Below are 27,949 nucleotides of genomic sequence, written 5' to 3' on the forward strand. Positions count from 1 at the left end.
GTTGATGACTTGCTGTCAGAAAACCATTTAGTGGGCTACATGTGATAGGGCCTTTCATATTGTAATTTACATATTATTCAAAACACTTAACTGTGTTTGATTAAATTTGAATATATTTTCGTATATTTTAACTTAATTAAATTGATTTTATATATTTACAGCTAAAACACAGTAAACTGACGTTATTTTAGCGCATCGTGCTGCTAAATTATTAATCTATGGGCGGTACTAGTACGTGAGGTGAAAGGTGACCGGCGCTCAGCGTGCACAGTTTGGCGCCAGCGTTTTCGCGGGGAGAGAAACACATTGGAACTCTGAGAAGAGTGTTGACTCTGAAAAATATTTTATTTTCTTGCGGGCATTTAATGCGGGCGATGTATAATCGTTCATGATATCTTCATCATCTTCTGCTGCTGCTGCTTTGTGTGGTACATCAAGATTATTGAGGTAAGGATGCTGATTTAGTTGCTTGTGGGTTAGCAAACCATTTGGAAAGCTAGCTGGCTAATGTTCTTCCAAGGGGGTGGGAGGGAGGATATATGGTTTAATTATTTCAATTGTAGCGATCGTAAATATTTTTATCTTTCTGCAGTATTATACATGCCAACAGACTAAAGCTGTATAGTTAACAAATGTAACTCGCTAGATAGTTGGCGAGGTAATGTTAACTTTGCTATCTATTGTTTCGTTTTTTGCAGGGTAACGTTAGCTTGCAAACAGTTTTTGAACCCCAGTTCATATAACCTAGCCAGCTGGCGTTAATTTGCTCACAAGACAACATCGCAAACTCCTGCATCTTACAATGACTAGTTCGCTGCTTTGTTGTGGAAGGTTATTCGGTTTGTAAGGTTAACGTAGTTTCCTTTCTAAAGTTGGTTTCATAGTGTTAACTAATGCTAGCTGTTAGCATTAGCAGGACCTTGAGCGACAATGTGGCGTAAACAATGAACTGCACTAGTCTATGCTACTCTGCAGGCAGACAGTATTAGATTTTCACGATAGTTGGATGTAAGGTAATGCTGATCAGATCTTTACCACGCTAATTCAGCAATCCTTTTCGCAAGCGCTTCTGTGCACAGGAAAGCTTTGGAGGGTAATATATTTCGTCCACGAAGTCTGCCGGTGAAGGTTTTTTTTCTCTCTTCAAAAGTTTGTGGTGTTTCATGTCAATGCGTATGTTTAGCCAAATGTATTTTTAAAAAGCATTCGTAGAGCTAAAATGGTTTTATTCATAAATCAATGTAGATAGTCTTCAGTCGTAAAAAAAGTCTGTTTTCTTTTAAGTTGCTTTTGTGCAGTCCTGCTGAACATTGATGGGGATGCAAAAGTGAAGATTCAGCGGTCAGTGGGTCGAATAGCTGTCAACTTGGAAAGCAGATTCATAACATTTCAATTATTACTGATTCATTTTAACTGAGGTAAAATATGGAGCTTCACCTATAAAAATGAAGTAGTTTTTGTTGTTGTTGTTGAGAAATTTTGTGGGTTTTTTCCTGTTCAGTGAAAGATTAACAAATAGCCTACTGTTATTGTGGTGTGTTCCAGAGTCAAGGACTTATAGACCATAGCCCACTTGGAAAACAAAGTCAAATGGTGTCAGTCCACTGTCATTTTGTCTAACTGATTTTAAAAAATAATTTACCTTTTAAAAAATTATTTTTTAAATGTATGTCCCTTACTGGCGCCTCAGTTTCTTCTTATTTCCTTGTGACCCTGCGTGTCGAAGGTCAGTGTGTTCTCTCCAGCGCGGTGTGGATGCAAGGTTTTTGCGCTGGTACAGGAAGTCTTATCTTTGCGCTGCAGTATCGGAACGGCCTCTGTCTCGCGAAACCGAGCATTCTGTGGCACCAGACTGTTTTATGTCGTACCGAATGTAAATGCTGGAGAGGGAACTCTCCATCTTGTTAAGATCACCTTGTGCAAGTTTAACTGTCATCTGTGTTTATCCAGGGCCTGAAAATGTACACACAGTGAGTGTTATTAGCAGGTTTGTGTGGATGTGTAGTGCTGTTGCAGAGCCACAGCAGTGAAGTCTGTATTGTGGATGCGTGTGGCGCGTTTTGGGGGCGTGGCCTCGTTTGACGGGCCTCGCGCCCCTCTCCGCTGTGCTCCAGGGGGTAAGGATGATGGCGACGGTGCACCCCACCACCTCCAGCCTCGTCCCGCTCCTGGAGTCCCTGGAAGACCCCGCCGTGGGACAGGTGGAGCAGACCGATGCCTACCTGACCATCGCAAGGTAGGTGCTGCGCCTGGGCGCGTGGAGGTGTGGCTGGGAGGGTGTGTTTCACAAAGCAGGGTTACTGAGTTAGGCTGGATAACTCCGTTGAGTAAAACTCAAAACTCTCCCAATCTGGAACATGGACTAAGGTAAAAAGAGCTGTTCCGGGTTTTACTCAGTGCAGTTATCCAGCTAACTCTGTAATCCTGGGCCCTGTTTCATGAAGCAGGATTACTGAGTTAGCTGGATAACTGCACTGAGTGAAACCCGGAACCCTCCCAAATCTGGATCATGGACTGAAGTAAAAAGAGCTGTTGTGCAGTTACCCAGCGTACACAGTAGTCGTGCTTCCTGATACAGATCTCTCTGGCCTTGCAGCTGACTTGCATAAAGCAGTCGTGTCTGTTGAGCTGAATCCGGGCCTGGCTTTACTCTCTGCAGACTGCAGTGTCTGCTCTAGCCAGGCACTTAACCACCTGACTCGCTGACTCATTTTGAGTCATCTTGATTGAACGTGCTTGGTTTCCTTCCCTCGCTATGAGGGTGAATCCTCCTTAATCGCAAACGCCCCCCCCCCCCCCCCCCCCCCCAACCCTCAGAGATCAGACTAACCCCCCCCCCCCTCCCCTTGCTCTGCTTCTGCAGGGAAATGCATGCATCCATTAATGCCTCTCAGACAGCAGTCATTGAATTAGTGCGCTGTACAGCTGAGGATTATGTAACGGTACGGGCTGTGTAGTGCACAGCTTACCACTGACAGCTTATAAGCGTTTTGTCTCGGTTCCATTTGCGTTGTAATGCAGTATGAGAGGGCTGAAATTGACTGAGCTTCAGTTTCCATGTTACTAAAGCACAATCTGTCACATTTAGAGCCCGGACAGGTAGTACTAGTATAGGTTAGATTGGGGTAGTCTGAGTATTGTTTGAGTAATGGGTTAGAGTGGAAGTGTTTGAGGTTCTCTGATGGGAGGGCCTACCGTAGGGCTATAGACCATCAAAATGTATTTGTCATTTTGTCATGGTGGCTCCAGATCACATCTGGTTCCGTTAAAAAAAGAAAACATATATATTTTTTTAAATGTATTTGATTTTTAGTTTCCGTTTACCCATAATTTCGTCTTTTAGCTATGAGAAACCTGGACATTAGAAATGCTGCAGGGTGAATTCATTTTGTGTGTTATCAACAGTCTAGAAAAATAAATAGCCTGTATTCGCACTTCAAAGTAATATGCAGGATGTTTTGAAGAAGTAAAGACATCCGTATTAAATTTGAAGAACTGAAGTAAAATAGCCAGTGTTGGCGTTGCACATGGTTCAAGGTAATTTAATTCCTCTATTCATTTGTCTGGCTAGGCGATGGAACCAGAATTTCTTATTTGGGTGCAAAATTTACCTCACGCTTTCATGGTTTATGCAGTATCACATCAACTTACTGTAATGTAGTGTCAGTGGTGTATTGGGTAGGTATGACAGTGGTGTATTAGGTGGGTATGACAGTGGTGTATTAGGTGGGTATGTGAGTGGTGTATTAGGTGGGTATGTGAGTGGTGTATTAGGTGGGTATGACAGTGGTGTATTGGGTAGGTATGACAGTGGTGTATTAGGTGGGTATGTGAGTGGTGTATTAGGTGGGTATGTGAGTGGTGTATTAGGTGGGTATGACAGTGGTGTATTAGGTGGGTATGTGAGTGGTGTATTAGGTGGGTATGTGAGTGGTGTATTAGGTGGGTATGACAGTGGTGTATTAGGTGGGTATGTGAGTGGTGTATTAGCTGGACGGTATCTGTAAGCGATGACCAGGTTGATCACCCCTCTCTCGCTCTCACTCTCTCTCTCACTCTCTCTCTCTCTCTTCCCCCTCCCCCCCTCTCCCGTGTTTCTGCAGCCGTCTGAGCGGAGAGGAGGGGAAGCACTTCCTCCCTGCAGTCGCTAAGCACTTTTCACGCCTTGGGAAGGTTTTCCAGGTAAGTGCGGAGCACTGGTGCATGCTGGGAACTGCCTGACTCGCTTTATCTCTCAGGATAGTTTTGGTCAGGATTGTTTGAGTTCGTCATTTCAGAACGTAAGTTTGTCATTTCAACTGTCATGGTTGCTTCAACTTTATTTTTGTTTTTACCCTTTAAAGAGTAGGTTTTTCTGGAATGTTTTTTCAAAATTCTAAGTCAGTGTTCTAGAACTCCACTGTGTGGGGCGGCTGTGCCATTTTCTGGCCGTGGTACAGGTTTGGTTTTTGGGTGGGTGGGCTGCTGTGGTGCAGGTTTGGTTTTTGGGTTTGTGGGTGGCTGTGGTACAGGTTTGGTTTTTGGTTGGGTGGGTGGCTGTGGTACAGGTTTGGTTTTTGGGTGGGTGGGTGGCTGTGGTACAGGTTTGGGTTTTGGGTGGGTGGGTGGCTGTGGTACAGGTTTGGTTTTTGGGTGGGTGGGTGGCTGTGGTACAGGTTTGGTTTTTGGTTGGGTGGGTGGCTGTGGTACAGGTTTGGTTTTTGGGTGGGTGGGTGGCTGTGGTATAGGTTTGGTTTTTGGGTGTGTGGGTGGCTGCGGTACAGGTTTGGTTTTTGGGTGGGTGGGTGGCTGTGGAACAGGTTTGGTTTTTGGGTGGGTGGGTGGCTGTGGTACAGGTTTGGTTTTTGGGTGTGTGGGTGGCTGCGGTACAGGTTTGGTTTTTGGGGTGGGTGGGTGGGTGGCTGCGGTACAGGTTTGGTTTTTGGGGTGGGTGGCTGTGGTACAGGTTTGGTTTTTGGGTGTGTGGGTGGCTGCGGTACAGGTTTGGTTTTTGGGTGGGTGGGTGGCTGTGGTACAGGTTTGGTTTTTGGGTGTGTGGGTGGCTGCGGTACAGGTTTGGTTTTTGGGGTGGGTGGATGGCTGTGATACTGGTTTGGTTTTTGGGTGTTTTGGCGGCAGTGGTGCAGGTTTAGTTTTTGGCTGTGTTTTGGCAGTTGTGCCGTGTTCTGTTTGCGGTAAAGGTTTGGGTTTTGGGGGAGTGGGTGGCTGTGGTACAGGTTTGGGTTTTGGGTGGGTGGGTGATTGGCTGTGGTACAGGTTTGGGTTTTGGGTGTTTTGGCGGCTGTGCCGTGTTCTGGCCGCGGTAAAGGTTTGGTGTTTGTGGCGCTCCTCTCTCAGGCTCACATCGCCAGCCCGAACGTGGAGCTGTGCCAGGCCGCGCTACAGGCCTTGGGGTTCTGCGTGTTCCACGGCGCCATCGTCTCCGGAATCCCAGGTACCCGTCCTGTCCGGAGCACATTGGGACAGCACTGGGAGGGGGGGTCAAACCCCAAAATGGGTGGTACTGCCAGTCACTTACTGACTGGAAGGCATATGTGGGCCGGTCGGTTTATGAGTCAGTGATTGACACCACGTGACAATTCCACCAAGTCCATCAGGAGCGTGCTGTTGTGTGTGCATACATGCATTCATACATGCCTACTTGCATGTACACAGACAAGAGGCCCAAAGGGAAGTGACTGCCTCATGCTGTCAGAGTTCTTTCCTTCCAAAAGTAAACCTGCTTATTCCAAAACAAAATAAAAAAAGCTAAGAAATAGTAGACCTGATGCCTAAGAGAGCTGTGTGTAAAGGCAAGTACTGTGCAGTTTGGGTCATTTGAGGCGTGCAGAGCCATTTGTGAAGCTGCAGTTTGACAGAAAGGAACTAAATGATGAATGCTATGTGGCCTGTTAAGCTGATTGTCATCATAAAATCAGTTTGCTTGTGAGATTTACACACTTTTATTTTCAGCCAACTTCATGGAGGAGATCCTGACAGCTCTCAACAGCATCGTTGTGAAATCCACGGACAAGAACACGTGCACCCGCGCCCTGTGGGTCATCTCCAAACAGAACTTCCCCTCTGACGTGGTGTCCCGGAAGGTGGGTGGGCGTCTGAGGGGGTGAGCGGGGCGCTGGTGGGCTGGGCCGCGTGTGGTCGCTGGGCGTGTTTGTTCACTTGCTGGTAAACTTTCCTCAAGTATTCCTCACGTTCAACAAAAAACTTCCCGGTTAAATTCATTTAATTCCGTTGTGCCGGGGATTGGCTTGCCTGTTTCAAGGTCCTATAAGCTGAATGCTTGGCTGTTCACAGCCCCCTTCAGTACAGATATTTTTACTGGGCTCCTTGGTTCGTGTTCAGGGCTGCATCTGAAACCATGTCTTTAACCTAGAGCTGGGGTGTCAAAACCAGATTCCCAGGCGGCCGCAGTGTCTTGTGAGTTTTTGTGGTTTCCTTCAAATCAGCTGCCTGTTAAGGGCTTGAGAGCAAGTTGAGAGGACTCTTTAGCCAATCAGTGATTTAAATGAACCACTGGTGCTGAGAGCAAGTAAAAAAAAAACCCAACGTGGCCCTCAAGGACTGGAATTTGACTCCCTTGACCTTGGAATGGCAAAAACCAGCCGGCAGGGACCTTGACTGGTCTCTTCGGATCAGTGAAATAACAGACGGAGGGAAAGCAGGACTGTTCAGTGTATTTGGTGGGGTTCAGGTCTTTTGAGCGGTTGGAGGAGTTTGGGTCTGATGTCTCGATTCCCCCCCCCCCCCCACAGGTACCAGACATCCTGAAAACCCTGGAGGCCGTGCGGTCGCGAGAGGACCTCCAGTCAGTCATCATGGAACACGAGGCGTTGAACGTGGTGATAAGGTATGCCTTTACTCCGGAGGTGGAGACGTGATCGTTTCCTCCCTCTGTTCTCATCGGCCTTTGAATCGACCACACTGTCCCAGGCAGAAATTTAATGCCAGAAATGTAATACAATGTAAACATTAATACGTTTTGGAAAATGAATTTATTTCTCAGTAGTGTAGTATTTTGCAACATTTTGAGGTGACCATTTGTAAATGGCAATATATTGAGTATATATTTAAAAAGGGAGATTTATGTTGGAATGCGTCAAGGTCAATCTGGAGCACTCACGCAATGCTTCTGTTGATTGGTTAAATAAGGAAATGGATGAAAGGTGGAAATATGGCTTGTGTATTTCGCCCAAGGTTCATGTTCCTGTTGGATGTTGCGGATAGCTCTGGCGTTATGAATTTAAACTTCATTTCCCATGGTCAGGCTGTTGGAGCAGACCCCCAGTCCGATGGGGGAGGGGGCGGTGCAGTGGGCCAAGCTGGTGATCCCCCTGGTGGTCCACTCGGCCTCGAAGGTCCGCCTCCGGGCAGCGGCCGCCCTGGAGATGGGGATGCCCCTCCTCCTCCAGAAGCAACAGGAAGTGGCGGCCGTCATCGAGCCCCTCATGTCCTCTGTAAGTCCGCCTGCCCCAGGTTAAGGCCTTATGCACGCTACGCTTACACACTACACGACTTTCATACTTGCACGCTACGCTTACACACTACACGACTTTCATACTCGCACGCTACGCGACTTTCACACTTACACATTACAAGACCTTCTAACTTGCACACTACACGACTTTCATACTTATACACTACAAGACCTTCTAACTTGCACACTACACGACTTTCATACTTACACACTACAAGACCTTCTAACTTGTACACTACACGACTTTCACACTTAAACACTACACGACTTTCATACTTGCACACTACACGACTTTCATACTTGCACACTACACGACTTTCATACTTGCACACTACACAACTTTCATACTTGCACACTACACGACTTTCATACTTGCACACTACACGACTTTCACACTTAAACACTACACGACTTTCACACTTACACACTACACGACTTGCATGGAGCGTCCATCGGAGGCGGGTGTACTTGTGGCAATTGCGCAAAAAATCGAGGATTTTCTTAGGATTTTATGAAGATCTTAAACCTCGGGATCTTGACTGAGAGTCCTGTGCCGCGGCTCTTGGCCTGTGTCCCGTGGCACGCTGTCGGCTTCCTGCTTTGCACTCCGAACAGCGCTGTTTTTCTGACGCGCCCCTTACTTCCCCTGCAGAAACTCATCCCTGAGCTCCAGAAGCTCTTCTCCACCAAGAACGAGAGCAACGTGCTGAAGCTCTGGCCGCTGTTCGTACGGCTCCTGGGCAAGGTGAGCTTTTTGAGCAACAGATTTTGAGCTTTTATCAGTATTCACAGATAGTCGTGGAAAGTAACCCAAATCGTCCAGTATTTTGGTCCAATTACCTGGATTCTCTAAGTGGCACAATTCTTCTGCCAGGTGGTAGAACTAATCGGTGAAATCAGCTTGCCAAGTACACGGGTGGTACAAACACGTGGCAGGACTTCTGCTTTCTGTCCCCTGGACTGTCTACCTCTGCTAGCAGATTATATCAGCATGTATAATGCTGAAGCTCCATAGTACAGTATTGTTCCTGAAGGTTCCTGTGAAGGGGGGTTAACTGGGTGGCTTCCTCCCCTCCTCAGGTCCTCCACAGAGGAGGTCCCTTCATCAACTCCCTGCTGCACCTGGAGGAGCTGGGCTTCCGCAGCTCCTCGCCCATCATCAAGAAGATCGCCTTCATCGCCTGGAAGAGCCTCATCGACAACTTCGCCCTCAACCCAGGTGAGCAGAGCCTCATCGACAGCTTGACTGAGTGACTGTGACTCCTGTCCTGCAGAGATCCTGTGCAGTGACTGTGACTGGCTGACTGTGGCTCCTCTCCTGTAGAGATCCTGTGCAGTGACTGACTGACTGACTGACTGTGACTCCTCTCCTGTAGAGATCCTGTGCAGTGACTGACTGACTGTGACTCCTCTCCTGTAGAGATCCTGTGCAGTGACTGTGACTGACCGACTGTGACTCCTCTCCTGTAGAGATCCTGTGCAGTGACTGACTGACTGACTGACTGTGACTCCTCTCCTGTAGAGATCCTGTGCAGTGACGGTGACTGAGTGACTGTGACTCCTCTCCTGTAGAGATCCTGTGCTGTGACTCTGACTGACTGTGACTCCTCTCCTGCAGAGATCCTGTGCAGTGACTGACTGACTGACTGTGACTCCTCTCCTGCAGAGATCCTGTGCAGTGACTGACTGACTGACTGTGACTCCTCTCCTGCAGAGATCCTGTGCTGTGACTCTGACTGACTGTGACTCCTCTCCTGCAGAGATCCTGTGCAGTGACTGTGACTGACTGACTGACTGTGACTCCTCTCCTGCAGAGATCCTGTGCAGTGACTGTGACTGACTGACTGACTGTGACTCCTCTCCTGTAGAGATCCTGTGCAGTGACTGTGACTGACTGACTGACTGACTGTGACTCCTCTCCTGCAGAGATCCTGTGCAGTGACTGTGACTGACTGACTGTGACTCCTGTCCTGTAGAGATCCTGTGCTGTGACTGACTGACTAACTGACTGACTGTGACTCCTGTCCTGTAGAGATCCTGTGCAGTGACTGACTGACTGTGACTCCTGTCCTGTAGAGATCCTGTGCTGTGACTGACTGACTGACTGACTGTGACTCCTGTCCTGTAGAGATCCTGTGCTGTAACTGACTGACTGTGACTCCTGTCCTGTAGAGATCCTGTGCAGTGACTAACTGACTGTGACTCCTCTCCTGTAGAGATCCTGTGCAGTGACTGTGACTGACTGACTGTGACTCCTCTCCTGTAGAGATCCTGTGCAGTGACTGACTGACTGACTGTGACTGCTCTCCTGTAGAGATCCTGTGCAGTGACTGTGACTGAGTGACTGTGACTCCTCCCCTGTAGAGATCCTGTGCAGTGACTGACTGACTGACTGTGACTGCTCTCCTGTAGAGATCCTGTGCAGTGACTGTGACTGTGGCTGACTGTGACTCCTCTCCTGTAGAGATCCTGTGCAGTGACTGTGACTGACTGACTGTGACTCCTCTCCTGTAGAGATCCTGTGCAGTGACTGACTGACTGACTGACTGTGACTCCTCTCCTGCAGAGATCCTGTGCAGTGACTGTGACTGACTGACTGTGACTCCTCTCCTGCAGAGATCCTGTGCAGTGACTGTGACTGACTGACTGTGACTCCTCTCCTGTAGAGATCCTGTGCAGTGACTGTGACTGACTGTCTGACTGTGACTCCTCTCCTGCAGAGATCCTGTGCAGTGACTGTGTCTGACTGTCTGACTGTGACTCCTCTCCTGCAGAGATCCTGTGCAGTGACTGTGACTGACTGACTGTGACTCCTCTCCTGCAGAGATCCTGTGCAGTGACTGTGACTGACTGACTGTGACTCCTCTCCTGCAGAGATCCTGTGCAGTGACTGTGACTGACTGACTGTGACTCCTCTCCTGTAGAGATCCTGTGCAGTGACTGTGACTGTGGCTGACTGTGACTCCTCTTCTGCAGAGATCCTGTGCAGTGACTGTGACTGACTGACTGTGACTCCTCTCCTGTAGAGATCCTGTGCAGTGCGAAGCGCCTGAAGCTGCTCATGCAGCCGCTGAGCTCCATCCAGGTGCGGACGGAGGCGCTGCTCCTCACCAAGCTGGAGGTGTGGTGGTACCTGGTGGTCAAGCTGGGGCCCAGCCTGGCTGTTAACTTTGAACAGGTAAGGCGGGTTAGCGCTTATTTATAGCAGCTGAAACAAGTTTGGGATGTGTGCCTGTGCCTCTTCTTAATGGTGCGGAGTTGTGAAATGAATGAATCACTGGTTTCACTTCAGAAGCCAAAACAAGCTTGTGGTGTGTGTGTGTGTGTGTGTGTGGGTGTGTGTGTGCATGTGTGTCTCATGTTCTCTCTTGTCGGAAGGTGGCGGTGCCTCTGCTCCAGATCGCCGTGTCCACAGAGTCTCCGCTCCTGTCTGTGAGCACGTCCTCGCGCAACTGCAGCCAGAACACCAGCCTGGCCACGCCCAAATCAGGTACGCCCTCTCCGCAGGGGACCCGGAGGGCTTTCTTCACATCCAGTCATCATCCATTGCGCACAGGATTGGTTAAAATCTGGCCTGTGTGCATCAGATTGGTTAAATGCTGTTCCAGTGTGCTGTGGGATTGGTTAATCTGCTCCAATGTGCACAAGATTGGTTAAACTCTGCTCCTGCATGCACGGGATTGGTTGAACTCTGCTCCAGCGTGTGCGCGATTGGTTGAAATCCCGGTGTGTTGTTTCTGGGGTGCAGGCAGCCACCCCTTCAGCAGCCCGGCCTCCACGCCGCGCCTGGGCCTGAACAGCAGCTCCAGCGCGCAGCCGGCCTACTCCTCCATACAGCTGCTCGGGCTGGAGATGCTGCTGCACTACTTCCTGGGGTCAGAGGTCACCGCCGCCGCCGCCAAGAGCAAGCTGCAGCTGAACCTGGGTGAGAGCGCCGCCCCGCCTGCCAGTCTCACTGCCCGCTCGCGGTCACAATCACACTCGCTCTGGGGGACTAGAGGGGGTACTGGAATTCACACAATAATGCCACCCCCCTCTTCCTTGTGTTTCCTCAGAGCCCCTGACGCACCCGCTGCTCACAGGCCCCTCCTCCTTCACCAAGCACGCCGCCGTCCTCATCTCTGCCGTGCGTGACAGCTTCATCGGCATCGGAAAGGACGCTCCAGGTACTGCCCCCCCCCCCCCCCCAATCAGTGCTGGCTGCTGGTGTAACGATGTGGCATCTTCACTCAAAAAATGTGACAGAGCTTCAGTTAGCTGTCAGTCACTTATTTTTGGAACCAGTAAAATGGTTTTTCTCATCAGAAAAAAGAATGGTTGGTTAAAATGGGCATGTTGCTGGTAACCTATGGTAGCTCCAGCCATTTAGCATGCTTAGCATGATACCACATTCTCCTGTTAGTAGTATCTGCTTTCTTAGCGGATGCTAACAGGCATGGAGTTTTTTGTTTTTAAACTGCCATTTATAAAAACAGAAATGGGCGTTTAGAAATAAGGCGTGGTTAATGACTGATCTCATTGCCCCGAGGCCTTTTAGACATCAGGGTGGAGGAACAAAATTGCTGCAGAAATGCCCCCCCCCCCCAATTTATTCTTTAACCTTTGAAGAGCAGGTTGTGCTGAATGTTCTTTCAACATTCTACGCCCGTGTTCTAGAACTCCACTGCTTTCAGTCACCAGCAGTGATTGTGACATCAGCATTAGAACATTCAGCTAAGAGCATTTTAATCACACGTATAAGAGTCACCTTTAAAAGGAATGTCATATTCATATCATATTCGTATACTGTTTTCTGCAGAGGCCTTGCTCACCCTCATCTGGAAGAGCCTCATTGGTTTTGTAACCGCGGCGATGGAGACTGGTAAGACCCTTGGACCCCCCCCCTAAGTGCAGAAGGTGTAGATCTGGGTACTTGTATCTCGGGGTAGAAGGTCCTGGGGGTGTGGAGATCGATCTGTTTTTAATTTTGCATGCATAGCCCTGTGAGGGGAGCTCTCATTAGGGTTGTGAGTGGTGTCCCCCCCCCCCCCCCCTTGAGTGGGCCTTGATTGCGCTGAGGATAAAATTAAATTCATAACTTATTTTTGGCTACGTGTTACTATGAGTAAAAATAATTTGGGTCCTGATATTAGAGTTTAGCAACCAGTGCTGTATAGTATTAGTTTATGTAGGCTCTATGCAAGTGCTCTTATGTAAGTCTTTATTTATGTATTTATTAATTAATTAATTAATTAATTAATTAATTCGTGTGTTTTTCAGCAGGCAGTAAGAAGGACAGACCTGGCTCTGAGGTCCTCACCCTGCTGTTGCAGGCCCTGGAGTCAATCGTCACGTCAGAAGCCCTGCCGGCCCAGCGCACTCTGGTAAGCCTGACAGGGGCACTCACTGACCGGGGCTCACACTGACCGGGGCCTCACACTGACCGGGGCCTCACACTGACTGGGACACACACTGACCGGGACACACACTGACCAGGACACTCACTGTAAGCACTGCCCGGGCTGTGGTTTATACAGCCAGCAGGACACCCCACATACATTCCCCTGTCCCTCCTGGACCACTTCACCCGTAGATGCTCCCTCGTTACCACAGCTGTGTCCCAGGCACTCGGTGATCGACCCAGTGGTTTTAGGGTTGCTTGTACCTGGGTTCCCTGTGCTAAGTTTACCCGAGTAACACCTGGGCTTCCCTGTGCTGAGTTTGCCTGTGTAACACCTGCAGCTCGTTCCTGGGCTGCCCTGTGCTGAGTTTGCCTGTGTAACACCTGCAGCTCGTACCTGGGTTCCCTGTGCTGAGTTTGCCTGTGTAACACCTGCAGCTCGTTCCTGGGTTCCCTGTGCTGAGTTTGCCTGTGTAACACCTGCAGCTCGTTCCTGGGCTGCCCTGTGCTGAGTTTGCCTGTGTAACACCTGCATCTTGTACCTGGGTTCCCTGTGCTAATTTTACCTGAGTAACACATGGGGTGCTCTGTGCTGATTTTACCTGTGTGACACCTGTGGCTCATACCCGGCGTTCCCTGTGCTGAGTTTACCTGTGTAACACCTGCAGCTCGTACCTGGGTTCCCTGTGCTGAGTTTGCCTGTGTAACACCTGCAGCTCCTACCTGGGCTGCCCTGTGCTGAGTTTGCCTGTGTAACACCTGTTACCTGCTCCACTCCAGGGTCTGCTGGAGGCCACAGTGAAGGGGATCCCCCACAAGGTCCTGGGCTCTGCGGCGTACCAGGTGGCCAACATGGACGTTTTAAATGTAAGCTCTCCTCTGATCACCGCGCTGTGCTGAAATGCTACGAAATGCTACCTTTTTCCCCCCATCCTGCTTTAAAAAACATGAGTTTTCAAACATAATGCAGTTTTTGCTTCATGTGCCTCAAGTTGAAAAGTGTACTTATCTGCAACTGTACGTCTCTACGCATTCTTACGCTGAGCAAAAAATGGTCTGCGTCAAGTTTATTTTTGTCTGACGATGTGTTCATGTTGGTATTGGTGAATTTTCTTCCTGAAGTTTTCCCCCTTAGAAAGAGGCCTTTCACACATGCGGTTTGAATAAAAACCTGCCCCATTTCGATGTGTGAAAGGGGTTATGAGTAATCCTTGGGCTTTGGCTTTGGTTCTCTTCCAGCATGGTGGAATATCCTTCCCAGCATGCTTTGTGCAGTGCGCGAGAGACAGAACAGTGTTGTTGTCTACACTTTGTTGTACATCGCTCTGGATAAGAGCGTCTGCCAAATGCCTGTAATGTAATGTAAAATGTTGCTATGATACGCTCCTGCCTGGCACAGCCACTGCTGAAATGTTGGCAGCTGTAACTTGCTTGAGCAGTGTGAAAACACACCAGATTGCCCTTCTTCCCTGACTGTTGAATAGCGCTGAAGTAATCAACTGTATGTTAGAAAAAATTAAAACAAATGGCCCTTCTTTAGACTTAGACAAGTTTGTTTCAACAGTTAATACATGGTTGTTCAGCATTCAGAGTGTGTATATGTGTATATATGTGACTGCAATAAATAAATAAATAAATATATTCATCAATATATACCCAGAATGCCTTGCATGTACAATTTGTATGCAAATCCTCCAGTAAATTGAATGCGTCCCAGTCATACGGGTTACACATTCGGCTTGGTATCTTCGGTATGTGTAAACTGAGGGCAGTGTGCATGCTGTCCGCGCGTTTCCTGTCCGTGTGTATACTCGTTTCCTGTCCGCGCGTACGTGCGTTTCCTGTCTGCGTGTACGCGCGCTTCCTGTCCGTGCGTTTCCTGTCTGCGTGTACGCGCGCTTCCTGTCCGTGCGTTTCCTGTCCGCGCATACGCGCGCTTCCTGTCTGCGTGTTCGCGGGTTTCCTGTCCACGCGGACGCTGACTCCGTTGCTCTCCCCTAGGGCACGCCGGCCCTGTTCCTCATCCCGCTGTTCCACCACAGCGGCGTGCTGCCCTGCTTCGTCACGGACGAGCGGTAAGGGTCTGGGGGGGTCCGGGGGTCTGGGGGCGTCCGCGGGTCTGGGGGGGTCCGCCCCTCTCCCTGAGTTTAACACCCTGGGGGGGGGGCATCCGCTACATAACACTCTGTATGAAATAAAATCCCACACCTGTGCCATGTCCAGACGTAGTTTACAGAATTAGTGTGGACAACTGTGTAGACATTATCTTACGCAGAAGACATGCTGTGCATTGTGTAATGTATAATGAAAAAAAAATAATAATAATTTTGAGCCTTTTACTGTTGAATATATTTAAATATTTCCAAGTACCAGTAAGTAATTTGCCCATATATTTCGATGTGATGCAATATCTTCATACCTGCCCCCCCCACACAAATTTGCTGTGTATGCTGTTTGTGGAAGGGTGGACTATAGCATCAGTTAACGGCTGTTGTGCAAACGTCACAATAAGTTTTCATCTTCACATCTAACACTGTGCTGTGATGCAGTTTAAATCTGAAATTTTTTAGACGCTATGGCTTTAAGGTAGCTCCACCCCCACTCCAGGTTCTTCCTTTGCCTGGAGACCCTGATTGGCTGCGGCCTCTCGGGCCCCGCCTCCCCCCTGGCCTTCTGCGAATCGGTGCTGGGGGTGATGAGCCGCAACGCGGAGGCCATCGAGAACGGGGAGCACCTGTGGAGGATGTGGAGCATCGTGGTGAACCCCCTGACCGACACCATCACCCAGGTAACCGGGGGGACCCCCACATCTTCGTCTAAGCTTCAGGGTGTCTTTATTGGTTCCCAAGGGTTCGTTTATTTTGCAAATGGGAGACCTTACACCGACAATACAAAAGTCACATAAAAAAGTCATAAAACTGGTTAAAAAGTGTAACATCGTGAGAGAGCACTTTTAGACACACACATCATTGGAGACCATACCTGTTACACAGTTGTAAAGCGCATGTCTTTGATGTAAAGTGTTATCTTGTTTAGCATTACAGTAGCTGCAGGTGTAAAAGCATTTCTGTATCGCTTTGTTTTTTTTGCACCTGGAGGCCCTAAACTGCTGACCGTAAGGCATGGGGTGAGAATGCAGTGCTTAAAATTAATTTTGCCCCCCCCCTCTTTCCCTCAGACCAACGAGGTGAACCAAGGCGACGCCCTGGAGCACAATTACACGGCCCTCCTCCGCGCCCTGATGTTCCCTGTCACGCACCTGCTCATCGGCCACGCCCTGTCCCAGGTGAGGTGAAAACGTCCTCACCCACGCCTGCAGTTGGCATTTCCGACCGGGCTCAAATCCAGATTCAGTCTGCATGAATGGAAGCCGGGTATAATATTTTCTGTGTCATTTTCTGTGTGTTTTATATTACAATTCATGACCTGAAGCTTTTCTGGCTTGGGGATTTAAAAACACACACACACCCCTCCCCTCCCTTCACCATTGGAATAGTCCAACCTCACAACTTGCAGCCATTTTGGCTCTGCGGTGATCGTTGGGTTTACTCCGGCTTAATGGAATGCTGACCGCAAACCGCTTGCTTCCTGACTGTGACCTCGCTTCCTGTCTCAGATGACGCAGAAGTCCCTGCTGTCCACGTGGTCCCGGCTGTACAGGGCTTTCGCCCGCTGCTCCGCCCTGGTGGCCACCGCCGAGGAGAACGTGTGCTGCGAGGAGCTGTGTGCCAAAATGGCCGCCGTCCTGGACTCCAAGGTCCTCTCTGTGAGTGGACTTTAGAATCTGAGAACACGTTTTTGGTCAGTTAAAATGGGCGGTTCGTTTTTTTTGATTGACATTGTCTTTGACCACCCAGAATCCCTCGACCCTGGAGGCCGTGGCCAGCCTTCTCCTCGTCGTTATCGAGTGTGTGGACTTCACTCCGTACACCCCCCACTATCAGAAGACCAAATGTAAGGACTCAAGCGCTAAAAAAGCAAACCCCCCAAACCCTAAGTTATGCAGGGCCATACTGAATCACTCAACGAAATGCGGTTTTTAAATTTCTCCTTACTGTAGCTGAACCTCAAACATTTTCAGGGACTTGGATTTATAGCCTGTAGTTAATTTGAAATCTGCTGCCGTTTTGTATAGATGATAAACCCGTGTTATTGGTTGTGATTATGTATTGGTTTATTTGGGTGTATAACCATCAGCCACTAGAGTACATGGGTTTATTATGATTGTGACAGGGGTGTCCTGTCGTATCCAGAAAGGGCTGGTGTGGGTGCAGGTTCTTGTTTTAGTCCAGCCCTAAGGTACCTGATTCTACTTTATCAAGGTCAATTGATTGAAGATCATTATTAGTTAATTAGTTAAATCTGGTGTCATATTGCTGGGCTACAACAAAATCCTGCACCCACACCGGCCCTGTCCGGATAAGGGGCACCCCTGGGTGTCGAACGTTAGCAGTGTGGGACAGAATCAGATTCTTGCCCTTGCCCCCCCCCCCTCCTTCTCGCTGCAGCGCCCCACACGCCCCTGGGCTGGGTACGGAAGAAGAACAAGGCCCTGGGGAACCTGAGCACCTTCCAGGCCCTGCTGGTGCTGGCGCTGGAGAGCTTCCTGTCGGCGCTGGAGTCCTTCCTGTCGCGGGACGCGCCCGAAACGGCGGCGGAGGGCAGCGCTGGCGTGCCCACCGGCGGGACGGGCACGGTCCTCCTCGCCATTCTGTCGGCTCTCTTCGGCAACCTGGCGCTGGGCACCGCCGTCCTGGGGGCACTCTCCGCCCTGTCTGCACCCCTCGCCCGCCTCTACGAACACGCCGGGAGGTGGGCTCTCTCTCTCTCTCTCTCTATCTCTCCCTCTCTATCTCTCTTTCTGTCCACTCCCCCCTCCCCTCTCTTTCTGTCTCTCTTTCTTTCTCCCCCTCTATCTGTCCCTCTCTCTCCCTCCCCTCTACCTCCCTCATAGACTTTTGATTCTGCCTTTTTCATGCCTAATAAATCTCTGGTGTGGTGTATTATCACATGCTATGGTTAAATATGTAATTTGTTTTCCTTTTGTGTTGTTTAGACCTCAGAATGAACAGCCGAAGTTCTTCTCCGGTCTTGGACCAAAGGTATGCATGTGGAAGTACTCTTACTGATAGCAAGGTTGCCATGTTGCTTTGAAATAAGTCATTAAACTACATCCGCTGGTGCTGGTGATTGTGGCCCATTTTGCAGTAATATATATACTATATATTTTTGCATCTATTCCGATGGTTATCCTCCTCCTCCCATTGTGTCCAATAAAAGTTCCGAGTTGACCACTGTTAAATACTCAATACAAATATGAAAATTGTGTTTATCTGCCTGTGATGCACCGAAAAGTTTTATGAATTAAAAACTGACTACAGTGGCAAGGTGTTGATCGTTGTTTTGCGGTTCTTTCAGCTGGAAAAGCTGCTGGGCGAGATTCTGGGCTGCCTGCAGACGCGCTCCTCTCTGGTGTTCGATGACGAGCTGCTGGCCCTCCTGGCGCCCCTGCTGCGCGTGCTCTTCCCGCATCGCAGCAAGCCGCTGCGCAACCTCGCCACCCAGTTCTGGAACGCCACTTTCGCCCACGCCCCCACCCTCACCTACCCCGAAGACCTCAAGTGAGTGCAGACGAGTGTTGAGATGTTGGACGATGCGTGACATGACTCTTGATCCTGCGTCGGTTGTTCCTCTTGAACTGGAACATGTTTATTGCGTCGGTTGTTCTTCATGAGCTTGAAAATGTTTATGGTTTTACTGACCCCCCCCCCCCCCCCCCCCCCCCCCCCAGGCCAGTTCTGAGCCAGGTGAAGCAGAAGATGCCCATCATCTTGCCTGGCTTTCAAGCTGTTGATGTGCCTGAAGAGTTCAGTGGACAGTACTCTGTGAGTTGACCAGTTTTGCGCTTCCTAAGTTGTTGTCACTTTGTTGAAGCTATCGTCAGCTTGTCGCTTAATTCACTCAGGATCAGCGAGAGGGAACGTCTCGAGTGCTGCTCAGCATGCTCACGCAGTGGCCTGTTTGTTCTGCGCAGGGGGAGTCCTCCCAGATGGAGACCCAAATCAGCGGGGTGAAGATCGCGTCGGTGGGGAAGAGGGACTCTCTGCTCTCCAGGGCCGAGGAGCTGAGGGAAAAGGGTTCCAGTGGCCCGTCCAAGCCCATCGCTGTAAGCGCAAATGTGCAGCTCTCGAGCATTCAGTGAGGGGGATACTGCAGTGTGTGGTTCAGTCTTACCTGAGAAGGGCTGGTCTGGGTGCAGGTTTTTGTTTCAGCCCAACGTAGATGCCTGATTCTACTTCCTGATGTCTTGATTGAAGACCACAAGTACTTAATCAGTTGAATCAGGTGTAGTCGTGTTGGGCTAAAGCAAAAAAAACCTCTATCCCCACTGACAGTACGGACACGGTTGGACACCCCTGCACACTGAGTTACAAGGGGACTAATGGGGTGTAATTCTGGTAAAACGTCATGTACGCTGAGTGTATTGCGTTATGTGGTGGGTACTCTGTGGACTGATTTGTGGATGGTGTCTTGAGCAGGTGAAGCTGGATTTCGGGTCTCCCAAAGTCCCTCGTCGTGAGCTGCTGGAGGAGGAGGCTTCGATGGATTTTGTCTTCATACCCCCTGAAACCAAGGAGAGAGTGCTGACAGAGCATCAGAAGGAGGTCAAGAGAACCAAGAGGTGAGTTGGTCCTACTTTCAAATATAAAAATGTCAACTGTTTCTTTTAATTTTAGTATTCCGTTTTGTTTTCCCTCTTATAACGCATTTTCATTTTGTGGTTTTTCAGGGTTGATATTCCCGCAATGTATAATAACCTTGATGCATCTCTGGACACAACGGCCTTTACCCAGTACACACAGAGCCAAGAAGAGTCTATGTACGTACTGATCCTATGGCGTCTTACATGTTTATTACTCTTGATTGTCTAATTGCCAACCATCTATTAATTTCTACCTGTAGGGATAAACTACCAGCCAGTGATGAGCCTGCAGGACCAGAGGCTGATGGCCAGGCTCAGGTACAGCAGTTTTTAGGTGTTTGTTACAGTTCCAATGATGTTTACGTGCATCGTGTTGCTGAAGGACTACCAGGTCTATTTAAGCTTATGATAACCCCTCTACTTTGTTAGAAATTTACATTGGTTTTAAAACTGGGTCAATTCCTTGTTATGCATTAAGGTCAGTGAAGAAAAGCCATGCATGTTTAGTAAAGGAAGATGGTCGCTCGGTTACGTTCATGATTGTGCTCCTCGCTACCCTCCAGGTTCAAGATGAAAAAATGGAAACTGAAGAAGCCCCTGAGCCGGATATGGGACCGAACCAGGAGGACATGGATGTGGGTCCCGTGGCGGACTCGACGGGAGACGAGGCTGACAAAGAGGAAACACCTGCTCCTCCCAAAGAGGTGGAGCCTAAATCTGAAGACGGGCCCCCTGAGCGGGATGATCGCGGGGCCGAGGAGACGACGACCGAGGAGACCGGCGAGAGCGGCGGCGACGACTGCGACGTTTCGGCCTCCTCGGACGTGGTGTCCGGCACGCCGCCCAAACCCAACAGCCGGCGGCAGTCCTTCATTACCCTCGAGAAGTACATGGAGGGCAAGCCGGCCAGCCCCGTCAGAGTGACGAAATTCACAGGCCCCCACAGCCGGGCCTCCGGCAACCAGGACGCCTCGAACTCCCAGCAGAACGACGTGGCTTCTGAGGTCCCCGCTGAGGCTTCGACCGGCGTGGAGGCCGTTGAGGTCGCGCGGGAACCCGGTCGGCACGGGGACGCCAGCGAGCGGCAGGTGTCCTCTCGGGTGGAGGCGGAAAAGGAGGAGCAGCCCCACCCTCAGGTAGAAGAAGCGGAGAAACGTCGTCGCAGTGAGGGCACAGAAGATGAGGACGACATCATTCCTGATACTCAGGCTGGAGCGGGCTCCGCGGAGGCTGGGAAACGGGAGACCGCGGCCTCTGCAGAGGACGCCGTACCGATGAAGGATGAGGACTCCTGTGCGGACTCGACGTACGACAGTTGCGAAGACGGTTATCTGAATGATTCCCAGTGCTCGGAGGTCTCTGCCAGCCCGTCAGAAATCAGACGGTCTAGTCGACGCAGGAGTAGACCTCTGCGTCCAGGTGAGGACAGGGAAGAGGTGGAGGGAAGGTACAAGCGAATGCGCAAAGGTGTTCCTGCAAAAGGGATGAGCCAAAGCGATCCACAGAGGCCCGACCCTTCCCCTGCCGGTCAGATTGAAGGCCAATCACAGGCCCAACCAGGTGAAGGTGACCTCAAAGAGAGGCTTAGGAAGACCAGAGCTAGTTCACAGACTGCCTCCCCACCATCGGCTCAAAATGATAGCCAGTCACTGGGCAGAGTAACCAGAAGAAAATCAGCTGGTCCCGCAGAAGAGCAAGTGAGCAAAACTAAATCTGAGACTGCTTTATCCAAACCCGTCAGTCAAACGGATAGCCAGTCACAGGGACGATCCAGTAGGAGGAGCAAGGTGGGTGGCTCTGCAGAAGAGATGAGCCAAACGGATTCACCAATGACCTTATCTAAACCTGTCAGTCAAACATATAGCCAATCGCAGGAAAGGCCCAGTAAGAGGACCAAGTTAGCAGACCCTGCGGAAGAGATGAGCCAAACTGATACGCAAACAAGCTTATCCACACCTGTCAGTCAAACAGATAGCCAATCACGGGGCAGACCAGGTAGGAGGAGCAAGGCATCTGGTCCTGCAGAAGAGATGAGTCAAACTGATACACAAACAAGCTTAACTACACCTTCCAGTCAAACAGATAGCCAATCGCAGGGCAGATCAGGTAGGAGGAGCAAAGTGTCTGGCCTTTCTGAAGAAATGAGCCAAACTGATACGCTGATGACCTTATCCACACCTGTCAGTCAAACAGATGGCCAATCGCAGGGCAGACCAAGTAGGAGGAGCAAAGTATCTGGCCCACCAGAGGAGATGAGCCAAAACGATACACAAGCAAGATTAACTACACCTGTCAGTCAAACAGATGGCCAATCACGGGGCAGACCAGGTAGGAGGAGCAAGTCTTCTGGCCCTCCAGGGGAGATGAGCCAAACTGATACACAGGCAAGCTTATCCACACCTGTCAGTCAAACAGATGGCCAATCACGGGGCAGACCAGGTAGGAGGAGCAAGCCATCTGACCTTTCAGAGGAGATGAGCCAAACTGATACGCAGGCAAGCTTATCTACACCTGTCAGTCAAACAGATGGCCAATCACGGGGCAGACCAGGTAGGAGGAGCAAAGTATCTCGCCCTTCAGAGGAGATGAGCCAAACCGATACACAAACAAGCTTAACCACACCTGTCAGTCAAACAGATAGCCAATCACGGGGCAGACCAGGTAGGAGGAGCAAGGCATCTGACCCTTCAGCAGAGATGAGCCAAACTGATGCTCAGACAGGTTTATCAACACCTCTTGGTCAAAATAATAGTCAATTGCAGAGCAGATCAACTAGGAACAGCAAGGCAACTGATCCTACAGTGGAGGTTAGCCAAACCGACTTTCACCCTGCCTTATCCACGCCTGTAAGTCAAACTGATAGCCAATCACAGGGCAGACCGAGTAGGAGGAGCAAAGTAGCTGGTCCTCCAGGGGAGATGAGCCAAACTGATACACAGGCAAGCTTATCCACACCTGTCAGTCAAACAGATAGCCAATCACGGGGCAAACAAAGTAAGAGGAGTAAGACTGCGGCAGAGCTGAATGTCGGCTCTAGTCAGTGTTCCGCATCTGCGATGGAGTCTGAACACTCACAGTTAACAGATAAAGGTGAAGGGACACAGGAGTCCTCGCAAGATTTGGGTCAGTCCAAGACGAGAGGGTCCTCCCAGGGCTTGCTGTCTGGTATTGAAAACTCTGAGTTGAATCTCTCAGAGACTCAGAGCGATGATAGCCAGAAATCCTCCAAAAGAGGCAGGAGAAGCAAGCTGTTGAACTCCAAGGCTGTGCCTCCAAGTCCACCGAATGCCCAACAAGTGCCCGAAGGTTCCAAGGAAATGGGTGCAATTGAGTCCACTTCTGAAGTTGAAATGGAAGCCTGCGAACTCGGTCAAAAGTCTGAATCCAAGTCTGTCCCAGTTAACACAGATGCTGAGGCTGTAGAGCCTTCTGAGGAAAAGGAAAACGAAAATGTGACGGAGATTATGGTTCCTGACGGTACCGCCAACGTCATTGTGGAATCGAGGGCTGAACTGAAGACCGCGTCGGAGGCGTTTGCAAATGTGACTTCAGAAATGCAGGAGGAGATCTCGGAGCCTTCTGCGGAACCTTCCACGGAAACCCGAGGCCTTGCCGTCGACAGCCAGGAAGTGCAAACCAAGCGGGGCCATCGTCGCTCGCGCTCCAACTCCGAGGCGGCCGACGTGGAAGGCGCTCTGTCTCAGGATTGCGACGTCTCCAGCTCACAGGGCTCCACTGGCTCTCCAGACCCGGGAGAAATCGCGGTCCCGCCGGCTCCCGGCGAGCCGCTCTCTGACTCCAAAGCGGCTTGTCCTCCTCAGCCAGAGGAGGACGCATCGTTGCCGCAGCAACAGGAGGACGCCGCCACCGCCGAAGCGAACGACGACGTGTTCCTGGAGGCGAACGCGACGAGCACCCCGAAGCTCTCCGAATGCCTTCCGGCTGCTTCCGCGAGCGACGCCGAGGAGACTGCGTGGAGCACGACCGCGGAGGAAAAATGGAGGACGTGCGATTCTGAAACCCCGTCTGGTGTTCAGCTTTCAGACCCGGCGGAGGTCACGGAGGACGGTCAGCAGCAGGACGCCGACGTGCCTCAGGTCACGGACGGGACCGAGAGCGCAGTGGATCCCGCCAAGGAGCAGGTAGACGAGGAGAACTCTACAATGCAGGAGCAAGACATAAACCAACAGGAAGCCTTTGTTTCTGCCCAAGAGCAAAATGCCCCAAAAGAGGTGGTACTAGAGGAGGCGGAGGAGGACAGAGTTCCCCAGATGGACAGTGACGTGCCTATTGCTGCCGCTGCTGCTGATACCGCTGCTTTCCCGGCCTTGCCCGAGGAACCTGCAGCCCCACAGCAGGTGACAGCAGAGCCCTTGTGCCTGGACTCTCCGCTCAAACAGAAGCTTCTGGACTCCGTGGCGGGAGAGTTGGGCCAGAGCCCCAGCAGTGGGAAGAGTAAGGGTGTCTGGTCCCCCTCGGCGTCTCCTTCCACCAGCATCCTCAAGAAGGGGCAGAAGAGGCCTCTGGAGGTCGAGTCACCTTCCCCCTTGCAGAAGGTAGCCTAATGCTTGCCGCAAGTGTCTTAAATCAGTTGGGTAAAGGCAGGGCTTGCCAACCCTGATCTGCAGGTCCCGTAGGTTTTCACTTCAACTCTGATTTGGCACACCTGATCCTACTGTTTAGTACCTGAACAAAATCTCTAGCTGTTGAACAAGGTGTGCTTTGTTAGGGTGTTGGAGTGAAAACCCACAACCTCCAGGAACAGGGTTAGGCAGCCCTGGACAAGTGGGTATATGATCAATGGGCATGTGTAGTAATCTGTTCAAAGTAGCGAACTGCATATGCATTATATCCGTGTCCTATCTGTACACGTCAGCTTTGGCTTTACATTACATTACAGTCATTTAGCAGACGCTCTTATCCAGAGCGACTTACACAAATTTTTTTACATAGCATTTTGCATTGTATCCATTTATACAGCTGGATATATACTGAAGCAATTGCGGTTAAGTACCTTGCTCAAGGGTACAACGGCAGTGTCCTTACCCGGGAATCGAACCTGCGACCTTTCGGTTACAAGCTCAGTTCCTTACCCACTGTGCTACACTCCGTCCTACGTCCGCCGTCCTAAGAACACTCCGGCTTTGTTCTCGCAGTCTCGGCGAGTGTCCTTCGCCGACCCGATTCACCACCAGGAGTTGGCCGACGACATCGACCGGCGCAGCCCAGTCATCCGACAGTCCGGCGGCAGCTCGCCCAGATCCAAAAACATGGCCGCCGTCTCATCGCAGCAGAAGGTACACGCGGTCAAGTCTTGAGTTATGGGAGTGCGTGGACGGTGGATGTTAACGTCTGTTCTCTGGTTTGTTTTTAAAACTGTCGGTTGGATTTTTTTCCCCCTATCCCATTTGGTTTTGCCATTAAAGGAGTTAATCTTCCACTCATTTCATGTACATTACATTACATTACAGGCATTTAGCAGACGCTCTTATCCAGAGCGACGTACAACAAGTGCATTAGTTCCAAGGTGCAGAGGTGCAAAAGAAACACACTACATGTAATTGTATTTATGGTTTTGCACACAGAGATGGTAGTCTCATAAAAGGCGCAATGATTATTCCAGCAGTGCCGTCATGTATGCATTTTGTGTACCACATACATTTTGAAGCCGTGACACACACATGGGATTTATGAGTGTGTTAAAGTGCAGAATGTTTATTGCTATTGCAGTTTGTCACCACTCCAACCAAGGGCCTGTTCACCCTGAGTCCACGCAACTTGCGAAGCCCAGGATTCAAGAGCTCCAAGAAATGTTTGGTATGTACCCTCTGAGCCGTAACAAAATGGCCACTAATGGCTTCCTTCGGTTTAGGGTTTTAGAATTGACCCATCAGCTGTGTAGAATTGCCAGTCCACAGACATCTCCAAGGTGACATCTGGATTTCATTACGTTTCCCAGATTTTCTTTTATCATTTACCGTAGCTTCAAGGATAATTCAAGGCATTTCCCCCTTTAAAGCAGAAGTCTTAGGACTGCATCCGCCGTACGTATGGGGGGGGGTTATACAGGGGGTTCCATGCCTCTGCCCTTAAATTTCAGATCTCTGAGATGAGCCAGGAGCCCAAGCCCATTCCCCGGGACTGCGTGTACCCGGCCCTGGTCAGCTGCTCTGCCCCTGTGGAGGCCGTCCTGCCCCAGATATCCTCCAACATGTGGTGAGCTTTGGGGCGAAGACTCAAGTCCCGTTTCGTACTGTCTTGTGTGTGGTTGAAGCTGCAGGAAGTTGTTTGGCGCCTTTTCCCTTCATGCCCCCCCCCCCCCCCCCCTCCACAAGTTAGAATATCACACCTGTATGAATAAAGTATTTTACTCGTTTTGCTAAATTCCAGGTTCATTCAAGGTATATTTTCACTGCAGAAAATCAAGTAATAAAAAATGTTTTTGTTTTTTTTTCCTGATGTAATTTAATTGCTCCTAAACCTGTATGTATGATTCAGAATTTTGTGAGGATTGTTTTTTTTTCCATTTTATTTAGACAGTTTCAAATGGCAAATGCTTCAGATGAGGTTCATTTAACTGCAGTGGAGAAGGGGGAAAATGCCTAATTTTCTTCACCGGTCCTCTAGGCCTCGTGGATTTGGCCAGCTGGTGAGAGCCAGGAACATCAGGACCGTGGGGGACCTGAGCGCCCTCACCCCCACCGAAATAAAGACCCTCCCCATCCGCTCCCCGAAACTGTCCAACGTGAAGAAAGCACTGAAAAACTATCACGAGCAGCAGGTAACGCCACTTTCCAAAAATAAATATTGTGCTCTGTGCATAGACGTTGTGCTCCCATGTTTTACGGCCTAATAACCGAGGGATAAAGTTAGCGATGAGCGGGATTGGAGATGAAGCAAGGGCGGGGACTTTCATAATAACCGTTTATATATTTAGGATTTTGTTGTGCTAAGGAATGTGCATTTGTGGCTTCGCCAATCAACTGAACAGTCTGTTGGAAAAAAGGTGGTTTTTCAACTTTGTGTATAACTGAAATATTTTTCTGGCAAACAACAGAGAAAAATATAAACAAGGCGTTCCCTAAGTTGCTTTTTGAGTTGCTAGAATTTTTGTATCTGGTGATGTGTGGTTTTGAATAATGTCTGTCTTTCTAGCGGAAGGGTCGAAACGACGAGTTGAAGGGATTCGATGAGATGGAGAAGATGACGTCCGAACCAGAGGAGATGGAGATGGCCCATCAGCAGGAGGAGGGCAAGCCCCCAGGGGAGCAGGTCACAGGTGAGTCAGAACCCACCAGAGAAGGCAGAGAAGTCTACTGTGAATCTACCATAGAAGTCCTGTTCAGAGTAGACCTTGTGGAGGGAGAGACATAGTAAACCAACATTTAGAAATTGGTTTCTAGAGATGTTCTCAGAATGCATAACAGCCTAATATGTCGTGGAACTTTCTCTGGGGGGAAACCATAGGTTTAAGTGAAATGACCATGTTAAAGAAAAATGGCTGTGATGTGTGAACCAGTTTTTTGTTTTTGTTGCAAACTCAACCCATTAACAGGTCACAAGATAAATATCGTCACATTTCTCTTGTTTCCCGGCTGTTTCATCAAACCCGTCACAGTGGGCCTGTCGTGTTCTGTCTCTGGCGTTGATTGTTGTCATGTGACCTCAGACGCGGAGTCGGCGGACGTCCCGGCCCCTCCCCCCGCGGAGCAGACGTCCGTGGAGCTGCCGTCCGCGGTGGAGGCGTTGGGTGCGCGGCTCACGCCGGGGGAGCTGGGCCGGTGCTCGCCGGGCCAGCTGGTTCTGATGCACGAGCAGCTCGGGGGGATGATGAGAGCCATCGTCGCCCAGCTGCAGGCCCGCCTGGCTCCCAGCGCGGGAGAGAGCCTGCCTTGACTGCGGTTCGGATCTCCCCAACGACGGCTTGGATCTCCTCGACGACGGCTTGGATCTTCTCAACGACGCAGATCTCTTCGCAGATCTCCCCAACGACTCCCTGTGTCTTAACCAGATCGGACTGGGTTCACTCTTACAACCCCCCCCCCCGCCCCCGCACATACCTCCTTCCTGGAGATTTTTTAGTTTAGATTTTAATCTGTTTTTTTTTTTTTTCCCTTTTTCTTTTTACATTTTTAACTATGTAAATTTCACTACATTAACATTCAAACAGGTGATTCTCGCTGCTTGTCTGAAGCCAGTGGCGGAGTTATCGGCGTTGCTATGCCAACAGTGAGATCATAGGTCAACGTGTCGCCCTGAATGGTAGCACTCTGGACATGCCATGGTTGGGCATAACCTTTTAAACATGCTAGTCGACGGATCAGACGGCACTTTTTTTATTGTATATGTTGAAATAAAAGAGTGAAAAGGTTTTTGCAAAAAAAGACAAGTG

The 27,949-nt window shown here is 50.0% G+C and overlaps 1 protein-coding gene across 2 annotated transcripts; it reads left to right on the forward strand.

Annotated features, from left to right (window-relative positions):
- The first annotated feature begins 272 nt into the window (after positions 1–272).
- On the forward strand, positions 273–27,946 carry rif1 (replication timing regulatory factor 1). 2 transcript variants are annotated; one of them, XM_035410651.1, is made up of 36 exons: positions 273–447; positions 2,115–2,236; positions 4,104–4,182; positions 5,338–5,434; positions 5,953–6,083; positions 6,753–6,847; positions 7,265–7,454; positions 8,127–8,219; positions 8,555–8,693; positions 10,501–10,652; positions 10,853–10,964; positions 11,223–11,399; positions 11,530–11,640; positions 12,273–12,335; positions 12,734–12,837; positions 13,635–13,721; positions 14,856–14,929; positions 15,462–15,642; positions 16,033–16,140; positions 16,471–16,620; positions 16,712–16,808; positions 17,363–17,666; positions 17,911–17,956; positions 18,273–18,475; positions 18,646–18,739; positions 18,889–19,020; positions 19,394–19,536; positions 19,645–19,734; positions 19,818–19,875; positions 20,121–24,113; positions 24,714–24,854; positions 25,288–25,374; positions 25,658–25,773; positions 26,185–26,338; positions 26,713–26,836; positions 27,227–27,946. In XM_035410651.1, exons 2-36 carry the CDS (start codon positions 2,124–2,126, stop codon positions 27,451–27,453), a joined length of 8,265 nt encoding a protein of 2,754 aa, XP_035266542.1. In that variant the 5' UTR covers positions 273–447; positions 2,115–2,123; the 3' UTR covers positions 27,454–27,946. The 2 variants fall into 2 exon arrangements, with proteins under 2 accessions (XP_035266542.1, XP_035266543.1); XM_035410652.1 differs by having other exon boundaries at positions 12,737–12,837.
- The last annotated feature ends 3 nt before the right edge of the window (positions 27,947–27,949 follow it).

The sequence above is a fragment of the Anguilla anguilla genome, chromosome 3, assembly GCF_013347855.1.
Source record: "Anguilla anguilla isolate fAngAng1 chromosome 3, fAngAng1.pri, whole genome shotgun sequence".
NCBI classification, from domain to species: domain Eukaryota; kingdom Metazoa; phylum Chordata; class Actinopteri; order Anguilliformes; family Anguillidae; genus Anguilla; species Anguilla anguilla.

What these genes read in the sequence shown, in the direction of transcription:
- rif1 (XM_035410651.1), top strand. Translation starts at nt 2,124, where the DNA reads ATGATGGCGACGGTGCACCCCACCACCTCCAGCCTCGTCCCGCTCCTG. An exon ending in GCGTTGAACGTGGTGATAAG is followed by an intron (nt 6,848 to 7,264) that starts GTATGCCTTTAC and finishes TCCCATGGTCAG; the next exon opens with GCTGTTGGAGCAGACCCCCA. An exon ending in ACCTACCCCGAAGACCTCAA is followed by an intron (nt 18,476 to 18,645) that starts GTGAGTGCAGAC and finishes CCCCCCCCCCAG; the next exon opens with GCCAGTTCTGAGCCAGGTGA.